This window comes from Asterias amurensis, chromosome 7 (assembly GCF_032118995.1).
Source record: "Asterias amurensis chromosome 7, ASM3211899v1".
NCBI classification, from domain to species: Eukaryota; Metazoa; Echinodermata; class Asteroidea; order Forcipulatida; family Asteriidae; genus Asterias; species Asterias amurensis.
The window spans coordinates 8,203,504-8,219,458 of NC_092654.1; the positions used below are offsets into that span (position 1 = coordinate 8,203,504).

At 39.7% G+C, this 15,955-nt stretch overlaps 2 protein-coding genes across 2 annotated transcripts in view; one reads left to right on the forward strand and one right to left on the reverse strand.

The window, feature by feature from the left end:
- Window positions 1-1,194: 1,194 nt before the first annotated feature.
- On the forward strand, window positions 1,195-5,858 carry LOC139939790 (prenylcysteine oxidase 1-like). Its single transcript, XM_071935905.1, has 5 exons — window positions 1,195-1,459; window positions 2,078-2,284; window positions 3,059-3,233; window positions 3,965-4,176; window positions 5,061-5,858. The coding sequence occupies exons 1-5, from the start codon at window positions 1,288-1,290 to the stop codon at window positions 5,849-5,851; spliced, it is 1,557 nt and encodes a 518-aa protein (XP_071792006.1). The 5' UTR covers window positions 1,195-1,287; the 3' UTR covers window positions 5,852-5,858.
- An 18-nt stretch (window positions 5,859-5,876) lies between these two features.
- LOC139939789 (uncharacterized) overlaps window positions 5,877-15,955 on the reverse strand; it is a 40,507-nt gene continuing 30,428 nt past the window's right edge. The window contains exons 25-34 of the mRNA XM_071935903.1: window positions 15,309-15,391; window positions 14,309-14,441; window positions 13,313-13,435; window positions 12,235-12,337; window positions 11,516-11,610; window positions 10,184-10,260; window positions 8,663-8,867; window positions 7,723-7,814; window positions 6,685-6,815; window positions 5,877-6,143 (exon numbers count right to left, since the gene is read on the reverse strand). Coding sequence (XP_071792004.1) covers window positions 6,698-6,815; window positions 7,723-7,814; window positions 8,663-8,867; window positions 10,184-10,260; window positions 11,516-11,610; window positions 12,235-12,337; window positions 13,313-13,435; window positions 14,309-14,441; window positions 15,309-15,391 — 1,029 coding nt within the window. The 3' untranslated portion in view covers window positions 5,877-6,143; window positions 6,685-6,697. The remainder of the gene's footprint in view (window positions 6,144-6,684; window positions 6,816-7,722; window positions 7,815-8,662; window positions 8,868-10,183; window positions 10,261-11,515; window positions 11,611-12,234; window positions 12,338-13,312; window positions 13,436-14,308; window positions 14,442-15,308; window positions 15,392-15,955) is intronic.

The following is a 15,955-nucleotide window of genomic DNA, read 5'->3' on the forward strand; positions in this document are numbered from 1 at the left end:
TCCCCGGGCCGGTAAATTCATAACCGAACTAATAAGGTGTGTCACTTGAACAGAATTGAAAATTAATGGTGTTCAAATGTTGACAATAACACAAATGAGATACATCTTTGCATTTTTTGTTCAAGTATAATATAAGCAGCTCTTCTTCATAAATGGTTCTGGTGTATAGTTGAATAAATTATTGTCCGGTTTGGACCACAAGCCCTGCGGTCTCCTGGTGGAATGTTATCCAAGTTCCTGTCTGGTCTATACAAAACCTTTGCATATAAGTAGGCAAACTTTACTTACATTTGGTGCTCTATATGGGTGCATGGTGCCCTCCCCCCCCCCCCCCCCCCCCCATTCAGTGTCTTCATCATTGTGTGGTTGGAATTTCAGAAATTCTTAATTCTTTGGGGGGTTTTACGTAGCTGGCCTAATTCTGTACATGAGGAAAACATGGGCATATAATGGGGGGAATACCCTCTTCATTTCTACTCCATGCTTCGCCACATTGGAGTAGATGAAACTTACACCTATGTGTATATGGAGGTAACATGGATAAGGAGCTGCCGGAAACTTAGTATGGTAAGAATAAACATGATAAAAGAGATAGGAATTATGTAACCAAATACCTTTCTGGCCATAAGAATGTGCCTTATTCCACGACTGCAAACACAAATAAAAATTCAATTATGGCAGTACTTACAGTGGCTGAGAATCCGTGGGGCTGCTACCAACGTGGACTTCAAATCCTCACCGCCTGTCGTCTGTTCTGTCGACAACGCATGGTCTGATAACATCCGGGTCTTTTAAAGTTTCAAGAAAATGGAGGCAAAATTACCTGACCGTCTGCTGGCAGTTGTTTCCACATTTTAGTCAAAAAGTTGTCCATATTTATGACACCTTCGGCTCTAAATACCTGCTACACCTAGCACAGTATTTGCTCCCGGGCCACGCGCGGACATTTAATGACTATTACAGCCAAAATATCTTTAAAATACACGGAAGTTTGCAAATTTGACCGCTTGGTGTTTCGCGCCTCTGAAGTTGAAATTATGCACACGTCACGCTTATCCTTCAATCGACCCACACACCGTGCGTGAAAATAATTGATTGCACTGAAGTCTGGGAACTAGACTGCTATTCCTTAGAATGAGAATACTCTATATAGTCTGTTGCCTTAACGCAACATATCATGCACTGTGGTAGCAGGTGCGCACGGGTCAAAGTGTAAACACTGGAAGAACCAAGATTGGACGTAAACAACAAACACACACACAATTATTTTATACACAAGTTTCCATCATGAGGAATTGCTGTTTTAAACCGAGTAATGTTAGATCACTATGGTTTGGAAATGTCATCTTGGTGCTCCTTCTGAGCTTTGTTTGTCATCGGGCGGGATTGATTGTCCAGGCCGCGGAAACGACGACAAATGAAGCGTCAACAAAGCCAGGGAGTGGAAACCCTCGGATTGGTAATAAGATAAGAATTTGTATTATTTGTGTCGTTTCAATGACCGTTAAAAATGTTGTGTCGTCATTTGTAACAAAGGCCTTTACGATCTATTCAATCACCCACTTTAATTTTATAACACTTTATGGTGGACACACTATGAATAAGAGAACTGAAAGCAAGCCTTTCAGTTCAGTAGCCCACATTGACGTATACTGCAATTCGGAGTTTAGCGCGTATTGACACTAATTTTTGTTCAGTATTTATGAGGCTAGATTGCAGTGGTTGCTAGATGTAGATCCTGTAACTTGGGTGCTGTACTTATTTTAGTTTTAGAAACAAATTTTGATATCTGCAGCCCTGTACTTCTTCAACAAAAATAATGACATCTTTGGGCGTATGACCGCAAATGTAAAAGTAAAAGTAAAAATAAATTAAAGGAGTACGTACAACGCCCCAGTTACTAGGTCTTATAAAAGAAGATGTCATAATCGTAAACCTCCATCTTCCCGATGGTCACCACCCTTGCATCAGTCTGCGAGCGTAGGGAGGATGGAGGGTTTCAATTGACTTGCAGAAGCATTATATAATTTGTATGAACAAGTTGTTATAGTTGTGGCTATTCTCCGTTATTTGGCAGCTGTGATAGGGGGCGGAATTGGGGGTACTTCTGCTACCCATTTTCTACGCAAGAGTCTTGGGTCATCCGCAGTGATTGACCTTTATGAACCCAACGTGATTGGTGGAAGAGTTGGAACGATAAATATCGATGGACGAGACTATGAAAGTGGAGGGTCCATCATCCACCCAGATAACAAGTACATGGTCAACTTCCGTGAAGAATTTGGTAAGAAATTAAACAAATAATAGGGATGGAATGGAACTAAAGCAAACCTAACCATAAAACAATCAAAAAATTAAAGTTATCTTGGAAGCAGAAACAAAACACTAATCTTGCATTCATGTTTTAATGATTTATTAGAATATTCTATGTTTGTCATAGAAGACCCCTTGTATTGCGCACTGCTGCTGGTTTGCTGAGGTCTACCTCCCATTGCCTCCATGAGGGCGCTGTTTGTTTGACAGTGTGACGTTATGCAAGAAGTCTATTTGCAAGTGTAACTTTCAGAAATTACGTTACAGGACATGGGTGCCGGCATTCAGTCTTACATCATACCCAACCGTGCACTAAATGCAGGATGGTCTATAATGTACTTAAAGCCATGGACCCTTTCGGTACAGAAAAAAAAAAAAAGTTCACAGATTTACAAATAATTTACAGGGTTTACAGACGGTAATGGTGAAAGACTTCTCTTGAAATATTAGTCCATGAAATGCTTTACTTTTTGAGAAAACGGTAAAACAATATAAATTCTCGTTAACGAGAATTACAGATTTGTTATTAACACATGTCATGACACGGCGAAACGCGCGAAAACAGGAGTGGGTTTTCCCGTTATTTTCTCCAGACTCCGATGACCGATTGAGCCTAAATTTCCACAGGATTGTTATTTTATATATAAGTTGTGATACACGAAGTGTGGGACTTGGACAATACTGTTTACCGAAAGTGTATAATGGCTTTAATCATTGGTTTGTTATGTTTTGTTTTCTCCTAAAGGTTTCAAAAAGTCAGAAGGTGGAAACAGCCTCCTCAGTTTCTACAATGGCAAAGAGTTTGTCTTCACAGAAAGTAAATGGGCAGTTGTGACGTTACTGCGCATGCTGTGGCGCTATGGAATGGATTGCTTCAAAATATTCTCACTAGTCAAATCCATGCTCTCGTCTTTTAGCAGGTTTGTTCAACTCTTAAAGATCACTTCATTCTGAGTAAATTTTATGATAAAAGCTACACAGATGCCATTTGGAGCAACATTGCTTCATTAGGTGTTTATACACAACTGAGCTTTACCTGTCTCAAGTTGTCTACAATTTTTATACCTTTCCACTAAAGTTTATTATTTTTAAACCAAATAATAATCTGAAAGGGAAACTAACTGGGTATTTTTCAAATGGATTGGAGCTGAACAAAGACAAACTGAATAGAGCAGCGCATTTGAAACAATGACCTTCGGACTAGCATACCGGCGCTCTACCAACAGCTTTCTAGCCCCATGTTGGTGGTCTCCCAATTTGTTCAGTATATGAGATAGCCTACTGCTCGAGTAAATATTCCTTTGTTCAATCCAAAATCAATTTTTGGGGCAACCAAGATTATTGCGATGACAACATCTGGGCCTAATTTCATGGCTCTGCTTACCGCGGAATTCTGCGCTTACGATCATGATTCCCCGCTTACGTGCAATCGCCGAATTTCTGCGCTAGCCTTGTAAGCGTAGAATCCCTAGTATCGCGGAGTACGCATGCGCAGAAGCCAAAATTTGCCGCTAACCTGTGAAATACTCTTGCCGTAAGCACGGAATTCCCTGCCTCCGTAAGCGCCGATTCTGTGCTTATGGTATTAATGAAATTGGGCCCAGGTGAGTTTGGTAAATTGATAAAGTATTTTCAACCTTATGCATTTCAGGATATACCAGCTGCAAGATAACGGTGAAACCTTCAATACCCCTAGTGAGTTATTGGATGCAATGGAGAAAGATACCTTCGTCAGATGGGCGCATACACCAGTACAATCAGTTCTCCATGATCTTGGATACTCTGATCGATTTATTGACGAGTTTGTATCCGTGGCAGCTAGGGTAAACTACGGCCAGAGTACCAACATAACTGCATTTGCAGGTATGTGTTTCTGTCATCTCTACCATCAACGAGTTAACCCTGTTTCAGACAGGTGCGCCAGAGTCGCACCAAACAAAATAGATTAGGAGCGACTCTAGGTTGACCCAAATAAATTTTGGTTTCAGAGAGGCTAACTTTACATAACATTTACATTGGCTCAACTCGTGACAAGATCGATGTCTGGAACCAAGGGCGCTCCAGAAACAGTCGATCTTTTGACTTCTAGGGCATCCAGTCGCTCCTTTCTGTTTCAGATGTCAAACTTTTCATGTACTTTTTTCAGAATTTGTTTCGGTGCAACTCTGGAGCGCCTGTCTGAAATGGGTGTTATTCAAGAGTGATATAAGTTCCGCCCGAGATGCCTTTCTTGTGTAATCTGTATTTTATTGGAAAGGTTTTCAGCGCACACTTATATGAGGAGCAGTGCCGGCAACAGAGATGTTAATGGCGAAGGGGACTGTGGACAAAGCTCTCATTAAAACAATTTTATTGTTAAATTCTTTGACTTGGAGTAGTTTAGTAGGGTTGCGGAGAAATTTAGCTCACCAAGATGCTACTCACTCACTCAGGAAAATGTCACTCACTCACTTGATAACCCATAGGTGGTTGATAATTGTGATTTGATCAGTTAGTTTCAGGCAAATGTGACAATGCAAAACTGTACACACATTCAAAATATCTTAAGTGCATGACAATGCTTGATAAAGGACTGCGACCAGTAGACCCAAACAACAAGTGCTTATCATCATAGAATCAGGCTTACCAATCTAAATCCAAACAATTTGCTGTAGAGTGACATAGGAGAAATTAACAAATTTGATAAGTTAAGCCCACTTTTAGCCTGTAAAAGTTTCAATGCTTGCTTTTTTCTTTTTGTTACCTAGGTATGGTGTCTGTAGCAGGCGTCATGCCAGGGCTATGGGCTGTCCAAGGAGGAAACAAACAAATTCCTCAAGCACTTCTAAAGTCATCTGGAGCCATGTGGCATCACGCTAGGGTAAACACCATCAAGAAAACAACTGGAGAAGAGACTAAGTTTGAAGTGACTGCCACTGCCCCCCAAACCAACCAAGAGTTAACAGCCGAGTATGATATGGTTGTAGTAGCAACACCTTTAACTCCCGGTGTGGGATCAAACATCGAGTTCCAGGGATTCGCACCAGCTATCAGCCCCTTCAGTGGATGGTACCAGCGCACTGTTGCAACTTTCATTCACGGTCAACCAAACCCGGAAGCATTTGGCAAGAAACCAGGCGACTACCTTCCTGATGTTCTTACAACTTGTAACGTCAGTCAGAAGATCAGATCCCTTTCTGAGAATTTCCAGGTAGACATCACAGAAGATAATAAGAACGTTGACGCTGTATATAAGGTATTCTCGTCAGAGCAACTCACTGATGAACGAATGAACAGCTTGTTTGTGTCTCGTAAGAGTAGCAAGGCCATTGACTGGTTGGCTTATCCGCACTACACTGAAAACGATGACCTGCCATCATTTGTACTAAGCGATGGTGTGTTTTATATCAATGGAATTGAATGGGCAGCGAGCGCTATGGAGATGTCAGTGATTGGTGCTCGTAATTGCGCATTGCTAGCAACCAAACACTGGCAACACGCCAAGGGTATACCATCAGAGACACAAGAAATAAAAACAGAAGTGAAACGAGAGTTATAGCTTTTGATGACAAGAGTCAGCAGTACTGTGGTTTTATAAGATTTCATCTCATGTTTTGTCCAATGACAACAAATGACACCCATCTAATATAGTGGAATCGTTTTGGTTTATTACTTGATATTTGGAGAGAAAAAAGTCAAATCCCCTTTAGGTGATTATTCTGCTGCCGCTTCTTAGTGCTGGGGTGTGATCCTGGTTATACAGCAATTATAGGTTGAATGGCTTCTGGCTACCACCCTCGAGAAAAGATATTGACAAAATAGAGGGACTGCCAGCTCAGTTGTAAGAGCGCCTGCAAGTTAGTCCAAAGGTTTCAGGTTCAAGTCCCTCTAACAAATTTGTTTGCTCAACCCAAAATTAATAAGAAAATTGAAACATTTTAATATCCTACAAGACAAGTCAAATAACTTTTCAAGTAACTTGTGTGTTTTGCTAAAACGAATATAAATATTCTCTTTGTAAAATTTGTTTGTACAATATAATTTTCGAAAACATGATTTAAATGTTCTTACAAGTAATTATTTTTCTTTTTAAATACTTTCCCTTATTGTCAATAGCAATAAAAAAATAATGATATACATATGCTCACTCTTGATACAGTGTAAAAGTTATTTGTACATGTTGATGATAATGTGTTATAAAATATACCTTAAAAAGTAAACAAAATATTGGGATGTAATGCAAACAATAACTTGCCATTAATTTGTTTAGACAGTGATTATAACATGTAAAAAGACATGGAGTTGCTATGACTAAGTTTCTATTCTTTAATGTTGCCATTACAACTAGTTCAGAAATGGTCTTAGTTTGGCTGAAAAGTAAATTGGCCTCACCATTGCTAATGTCTTATGAAGATATGGGTGGAAATAATGTAGCCAGAGGGGGCACTGACGGTTCTTGTGACGGCCGAGATGAAGGCTGTTCTTTCTTGTGTATGTCTCCCATTCCAAGTCTCTGTAGAACTCTACGAGTAAGAAACAAATAAATAATGGAAAATCTGTAAAGAGAAAGTTGTGTTTTGTTTTGTTGCAGAAAAAGTTTCATGAGGTTCAAATAGAAAGTTGAGCTGTTATGACTAAGAAATAATAATAGTGGCTTCTTATGTAGCGCTCAGGTCCGTGACGTTCAAGGCACTTCAACATTATTACCCCTGGTCACTGGACCTTAAAATCATTCCTAAAACCATCTCAGCTCCCTGGGGAGTATACAGCCTGTGCCGCCAAATATGTAGCCCATTCAAAGCTTATCAATCACAAGAACCAACTCTGCCCTCACAGGTACCCATTTACCCCTGGGTGGAGAGAAGCAATTATAGTGAAGTGTCTTGCTCAGGGACACAAGTGTTACGACTGCGATTCGAACCCACACTCCGCCACGACACCCCACAGAAATTACTTATTTTTTTATAATAGCTGTTGTGAACTGCTTACCAATCAAAATGGCCTATATCAATGTCATTTTAATGCCCTCACATTTTGACCCTAGCAAAGTCTTTCTCAACCCTAGCAGAGTTTCTCAAAGGTTGAAAGGAAATAAAATACAATATGTTACATGCTGAAAAACTTTTCGTTGTTTTTCCCGACTCACAACGGATTAAGCCCAAATTTTAACTTATTTGTTATTTTATGTGATCACAACTTCTATATCAAATAACAAACCTGTGAAAATTTAGGCTCAATCGGTCATCGGAATCGGGAGAAAATAACGGGAAAACTTATCCTTGTATCCGCGCGTTTCGCCAGGGTCAGGACATGTGTTTAAAATAAATACGTAATTATATATGGTTAATCCCACAAAACATGAAACACTGTCGGCAACTATTTCGTCAGCACTACCAATCCTGTATAATATACCTTTAAGAAACTACTCACTCTTTAGCAGTCTTTCTTCTAGAGTCGATGTCCATCTCAAGAATCTTAGGAACAGTCACAAGATCTGTGCCTCCTTGCATATTGGATGGCATCTGTAAATACCAAATTTAAGCCGTAATGTGTGACTAAGCTTGTCATTGTACCAGACATTATTCTCATACAACAAAATGGCTTATTGATGCGTCAGTACACACAGTTCTTGCAGTTAAAGTCGCTGGACACGATTGGTATTTACTCAAAATAATTGTCAGCATAAAAGTTGACTTGGTAACGAGCAATGGAGAGCTGTTGATAGCGTACAACATTGTGAGAAACAGCTCCCTAAGAAGCAATGTAGTTTTTGAGAAAGAGGTAATTTCTCCCTCAAATATAAAAGACTTCAGGCCTGAAGCCAACAAACTGAAGCCCCATTTGAGGTATCTGAAAGCACACAAATTTGTGCACAAAGATTTTCTCTCCTTATTCTTTCGCAACTTTGATGACAATTTAAGTCAAAACTTTCAATGATCTGTTATTTTATACATATATTGGGATACACCAAGTGAGAATACTGGTCTTTGAGGTGTCCAGTGCCTTTGAACCATAGAAATAGAACCCAGAGAACGCTGAGCTCGGCCACCCTCTGTGTTGTGTGGACGCGGCGTATTGATACCGCGCGATATGCGTGTATGGCAAAATTATCATCGCGTAACACGCGTATGTGGCAAGGTGAGCATCACATGACACGCGTGTTTGGCAAAATGGCAAGATGTCAGCGCACATAGACCATTTCTAGTGTGTTCATTGGTCAATGATGATGTATTACGGGTAACAAAAGTGGCGTATGCGCGTCCATAAAAATGGTCTCACAACGAAACTGCACGCACAATGAGACACTCATCGTTCTCGGGGTTCTATTTCTATGCTTTAAACCCAACTTTATCTGTGTTTTTTGACAAACCTTCCAGAATGGCCCATGATCCCCAATGAGTGTGACACTCGTACCAATCAGCTTGTTGGATTTAAACTCCATGGGAACTTTCATACGTATCCCTTGTGGTCCTAGGATAGGATGAGCTTTATTCTTCCTCTGACGTCTGAAGACGGCGACTTTCTCTACGGGGCGTGCCAAGGTCAGACCAGTTTCTTGACCTACGGCATCAAAGCTGGAACAAGGAATTGGAAAACCCAAAAATACTCCCGTCATTTTAAAATTACTCAAATTTTCTTTATTCACCTCAAAATTTAATTACAATTTACAGTGTTTCCCTTGTGGTTTATTACTTGATATTTGATAAAAAGGTGTATCCCATGAGGTTGATCCCTGTACTGCCACTTCCCAGGTTGTATTATAAACTTGGATGTGATCCCTGGGCTAGATTTCACAAAGAGCTAAGATAGATCTTAACTGCGAGCCCCCTCTTAAAGCCATTGGACACTTTCGGTAAACAGTATTGTCCAAGGCCCACACTTCGTGTATCACAACTTATAAATAAAATAACAAACCTGTGAAAATTTAGGCTCAATTGGTCATCGGAGTCGGGAGAAAATAACGGGAAAACCCACCCTTGTTTCCGCTCGTTTCGCCATGTCATGACATGTATTTAAAATAAATCCGTAATTATCGATATCGAGAATTGATATTGTTTTAATGTTTTCTCAAAAAGTAAAGCATTTCATGGGATAACATTTCAAGAGAAGTCTTTCACCATTACCTTCTGTAAACCCTGTAAGTTATTTGTAAAACTGTGAACTTTTAATTTTGTTTCTGTACCGAAAGTGTCCAATGGCCTTAATGGCTAAGCAAAGTCTGATATCACAATACAAATCTCTATGGCAACACTGACAACTCATCTTAAGATGAATCTTAGTGTTTTGTGATATTGGCCCCAGGTTATACGGCTGTCTAAGGTTGAATGGCTTCTGAATGGAACCAAAGATATTGACAAAATAGAGTGACCGCACAAACTAGGACTAGATAGCTCAAATGGTGGAGCATTGATCCGGAGGTCACAGCTTCAAATTCCATTCCTGTAAATTTGTAACCCTCAAAAAATTGAATGGGCCATGTTTTAGACCGCGTGAGGGCGCTCTCAGCCACTTTCGGGGGTATATTCATTCATACGTAAAACAGTTTATTAAAGACTGGAACACATTATCAACACAGACATTGAATCTATCACGGACAATAAGACATTTAAAGAAGCCGATACAACCCACCTCTTAAGCAACTTAAAACTGCGGCTCAACAAAAGTGACAAAACGCCTATTGAAACTGTGCACCACAAATCGCGTACATACCCTCAGAAGTGATAAACATACTCTTGAGCGCGCCCTCAAGCGGCAACAAATGCGGCGCATTGAAATCTACCCAATCCTCCTTGACATTTTAAGGTAGATACCAGGGATTTCTGCCTGCACCTACATATAGCTTTGGACAGACTCTGCTAAAAGCTGCACTACATTGTAGCTCTATACTTACATTGCAAGCATTTGCTCGTACAGATTGGTTCGCTCTTGTTTGAGTGCTTCTCGCTGCTCCTGCCATTTGTTGACATTCTGTGGAAGGAAATTTAGATCTTCAAATTAACACTCAAATCCACTTAAAATATGAAAACACATAGTGTTTCTTTTTCACCTTCAAGAAAAACAACTAATCAATGACGTAAAAATACAATGAGGAAGGAAGAACTCATTCAGGTCGACCATTCCACAAAAGTTTGCAGTTTTGAGCAAATATTTAATGTTGGTATTTCTTTTACATTGGTTGGGAAAATAACAATATGGATGACGACCCACTGTATGGATAACACAGGTATTTCATAACTCTGAAAAAGAGATGAGACAACCCTTTTAGTGAGCAGGGGTCGATTTCACAAAGGTAGTCCTAACTTAGGACTAGTCCTAAGCAATGCTAAGAGATAGGACTGGTCCTAAGTTAGGACCAGTAACTCATCCTAACTTAGGACTGGTCCTATCTCTTAGCATTGCCTAGGCTTAGTCCTAAGTTAGGACTACCTTTGTGAAATCCACCCCTGATCGAGTTTATTATGTGTGCCCTCACTAACACTGTTAGTAACAGTCATCCAAAATGTTGCTGGCTGTCCATGAGGCCACACACATAACAACATCAAGACACTATGGTCAAGTTCGAGAGAGGGACTATTTGACCATTGGGCTATTTTGACCATTGGGCTATTTTGCCTGGTACCCATGATGTACATGTATTGCATGCATAAGTAACTATGGAACATTGCTTAGGAGGTTGACAAATGGTCACTACTCGAACTTGCCCTATGCTGTTTCTCACTGAGGGGTTGCAGAGTTTGGCAGTTGATAGGCTATACTCTCTTCAAATTTTATGGTTTGGAAATGCTATTAACTTTAAACCAGGGCTCTACATATGGATAATCTGTAATAAATAGTAATTAACGTATTTATAACGTGCTGCTTTCCAAAGGATACAAAGCACCAGGTATTTACGGCAAGGTGAGTGGGATGAAGTTCAAATTATGAGACCTAATCCTAAGCACTATGTAATGGTTTACAAGGTGCTGTGGCGCAATATGCTGCCAATCCAGCCAAGAACACCGGGGCGATCTCTTTTTGATAAATGCACTAGGTTCTTTTACATGTGTTACACAACATATGGGACCATCGGCTTTATTCTCATCCGAAAGACGAAGCAATGGTTCAGTTTCTTGATAAAAGACACAAATGTCACGACTGGAGGATTTGAACCCTCACTATGCTGATCAGAAACACCAGTTTGAATTCGGTGCAGGACACTTCCAAGGGTTGCTCCAGTACGTACCTCATTCATCCGAGTCTCCATGCGGGCAAAGAAACCTTGTAACTTCTTATCATGCTCTACTGTCAATGTGTCATCAATCTTGGATATAAGTTCATCTATAAGAGCCAAGAGAAAGTGATGATAGTAAAAGCGACTTGTATATCGCGCTCAAATTCATCACTCATTTGTGCTCACACTGCTCCAATTAATATTATTTTTTTGTAAGCATAATCTTGCTGTGTAATTACAAGCCGATTTTCGTGGGGCACTCTATGAAATTGGGCCTTGGTCGATCACTGGGATGCTACTTTCATTCTGTAAACCATCTCAGCTCCCAGAATAATATACAGCCTGTGCTCCCAAGTATGTATCGCACCAAGCTAAATCAATCACAAGAACCATCTCTGCCCTCACAAGTACTCATTAACCTTTGGGTGAAGAGTAGCATTTAAAGTGTCTTGCTCAAGGAAACAAGTGCAGTGTCATGACCGGGATTCGAACCCACACCCCCAACGACTCTGCCACCAGAATTTGAGTCCCATGCACTAAACTGATCGGCCACGACAAGCCACATGAAGAGTGGGGTGTCGGAGTAAAATTGTGGCTTGAATCTACACCAACAAGTCATAACATCATATTATAAAATTGGGAACTGAGGTTTTGCCCCAAGCAGTCTTATACAGAAGCAGAACCCTCTACTACGATGACTGGATTCACCGACAGACATCAGATCTTATTACCTTTTTGTTCCTGCAATCTTCTGAAGGTGATGTAGCGTTCAAACATGTGTCTTAATCTCATCTCTGGTACTTCCATTGTCTGAGTAATGATGTCAACTGTGATCTAAACAATGTAATGAAGAGGATATAAAAGCAATCGTTTCCTTAGATCAAATTTAAGATTTTAAAGACAGTTGGTGACCATATTAAGATTTTAAAGACTGGTGACCATAAGCCACTATATTAAGATTTTAAACACTGGTGACCATAAGCCACTACGAGTAATTACTCAGTTTAGGATAATTGATATTATTTCTTTGGGCAAACTGTGACAGCTGTTAACATTTCACCTGTTTGCAAGCAAAGCTTGTGGGTTCGAGTAATATGCCTGTGTTTTGTTTTACTGTTCATTTAAAGGACTTTAGAAAGTACTGAGTATACTGTGCTTTACACACATTGGTAAAAAAAAATATCACGTAATAATTTTAACATCTATTAAAGAGTTTAACACCCGTTTCAGACATGCGTTCCACAGTCGCGCCAAACCAAATTATTGAATTAAGTGCATGAAAAGTTAAATTTTTTCATGAAACAATTAGGAGCAACTGGACGCGCTAGAAGTCAAAAGATCGACTGTTGCAGTTGTTCGGAACGACTCTGGAGCGCCTTGGTTTCAGATGTCCAGCTTGTCATGAGCCGAACCTAATGTAGATGTTATAATAAGTTTGCCTGTCTGAAACCAAAACTGATTCGGTCAACCTAGAGTCCCTACTAATCTATTTGGTTCGGCGTCTCTGGAGCGCCTGTCTGAACCTGGGCCCAATTTCATAGAGCTGCTTAAGCAAAACAATTTGCTTAAGCAAAAAAATCTTTGCTTTGTAAAATCAGAATACCGGCTAGGACTCCACTCATTTGTTATGCTAAGTAAACAACAGCTAAATATAAGTCACAAGCAATGTACATGGCATGAGATTTTTGCCAGTAACATGTGTAAAATGAGCAAGCTATTTTCGTGCTTAAGCAAATTTTGTGCTTAAGCAGCTCTATGAAATTGGGCCCTGGTGTTAGATAACCATGACAGTGTTAGAGATCTCCTTACCGTATGAAGCTCCAGTGAAATCTTATTCTCCTTCAAGGCTGATTCCAGAACAGAAAGATTCCTCAACTGGTCACTGACCTTTAACCTTAGCTGGCTTATATCTGGAGGTGCTTTCTCAACTCGCTGGAAAGAACAAAACAAAAACTTAAGCCCTTCCATGATGCTGCATAAATTGATCTTATATTGTCAAAATCTTAAAAAACATGTCTTAAAGACACTGGACACTGTTGGTAGTTGGGAAAGACCAGTCTTTTTACTTAGTGTATCTCAACATATGCATAAAATAACAAACCTGTGAAAATTTCAGCTCAATTGGTCGTCGAAGTTGCGAGAGAAAAGTGGAAGAAAAAACGCACAAGTTGTGTGCTTTCAGATGCTTGATTTCGAGACCTCAAAATCTAATTCTGAGGTCTCGAAATCAAATTCAAATATTTTAGTGAGAAATTGCTTCTTTCTCGAAAACTACGTTACTTCAGAGGGAGCTGTTTCTCACAGTGTTTTATACTATCAACAGCTCTCCATTACCCATTACCAAGTAAGGTTTTATGCTTACAATTATTTTGAGTAATTACCAATAGTGTCCAGTGCCTTTAACAAATATTTAAATGTAACTTGTTTCGGCTTAAGGAAAATTGACTACATGTAGACCAAGATTTGAACCTTTAAAGTTTTCTTGAATACCTTTTTAATTCGGGGGGAAATATTTCACGGAAAAAATGGTCTGGTATGAACTTCTTAATCAGTAAGCTTTCAGACTAAAGTAAACATTGTAAAGTAATTTCTCACTAAAACATTTGAATTTGATTTCATGACCGCAGAATTAGATTTTGAGATCTTCCATTATAATCTGGCAAGTTCGAGACCAATTGAGCTCAAATTTTCACAGGTTTGTTATTTTATGCATGCATGTATGTTGAGATACACCAAGTGGGAAGACAGGTCTTTGACAATTACCAATAGTGTCCAGTGTCTTTAAAGGTTATTCTCTCAACTTACCTTATTGCTCTCCATGTCCATCTTGAGTTGCGTCACCAATGTTTGCTGTTGGCGAGCTTGCTCCGCCATACTGCCTCTCATGAAACGGAGCTTTGTGTCCCGTTTCTTCATTTCCTCACGAAATGCTTGCTCCCTAAATAAACATAAACATCAGTGGTGTTTGAAGCTTTGCATGGTGTGAAGAATAAGAAGTAGCTCTAAATGCTTAATAGAAAACTTGCAGGTACAACCACATATAAAATCTCTTTTGAGGGAGTGTTGGCTCTGAAAAGAGCTTTAGTGGTCTTGACATTTCTAACAGTATACTCTCCTGAAGACAAGCAGAGTACATGTATGCTGTTTGAAAACATTGAGACCACACCGGCTCTTTTCAGAGCCAACACTCCCTCATAAGAGATAATACATGGTTGTACCCGCAAGTTTACTATTTAGTGTTTATAGTTACTTCTTACACATAAACATCATTCACAACAAAAACAAAATTGAATATATGGAAATTTGAATCGAGGATAAAGAATATTAATTTTGGTTTTACCCATACACACGTGTGTACTTTCCAGAGCTCTGTGAAAACAACTCACAGGCATTATACTCGGGTGGGATTTGAACCGATGACCTTTGCTTTTCTACCTTTTCAACCTTTTGAAAACAAAATTATTCACCAACAATGTTTAATTCTTTATCCCCGATGCAAATTTAAACTCTCTTATAACGTTGCGATACACGCTGCCAAAACATTGGATTCGAACTGCCTCTAGCTACAGGGCAACATCGGTAGTCTAGTTGGTAAGACACTGCTCTAGAATTGCAAGGGTCGTGGGTTCAAATCCCACCCGAGTAATATGCATGCGATATTTTTTCACCGAACTGGGGAAAGCACTGAGTATACAGTGCTACGAACATCGGTGTATGGGTAAAACCAAATATTTATCATGTTTAATTGGTTTTCATGTAATTTTTTCATGAAAGTTGGAATAAGTTTCAGGATGAAAGTACGTACAATGACTTCATTTCTCTGTTCAAGCTACTGCTGTGAAGAATAAGAGCTTTGTGACGATCCAGTAAGGCCTTGTACTTTTCATCCTGAAGACAATAAAACAGGATTACACAAAAACATAATTATTATTATTGACCCAATTCACCTGACGTCATCAACAGAAAAATCTTGGATGCGCCATACTGGTGGTCAATGTCACTGTGCATTATTCAGTGAAGTGCGCGTTTTAGGCGACGCAGCGTTTACACGTAAACCTAGTGACCACGAAAATGGTGAGCAAGGCAAAGTCGCTGTGTGTGACATGCGTGCAAGTGGTCAATAGGTTATACATGTAATAGGATGGTTAAGTTCTGCTTAGGAATGGGAAAACACATAATTGGGTGTTATTCTTGCAATAAATATAATAGTTATGCCATACTTTTTGTTAAATAGGATTTAAAACTTTGCATGAAGTCAGTATAATCAAGACAGGTTTGCGGAAACACCATGAGTAGTGTTTGCTCTCAAACGAACCGGTGGTTAACGACTCACCATGGGGGTCAATAAGGAGAGGGACAGGGGGACATCCCCCCATCTTTTTGACCATCTTTATCATGAAGCCCAAGTTTTGCACTGTGTAAACCCTGTATATGGGAATTAATCCTGTGGCA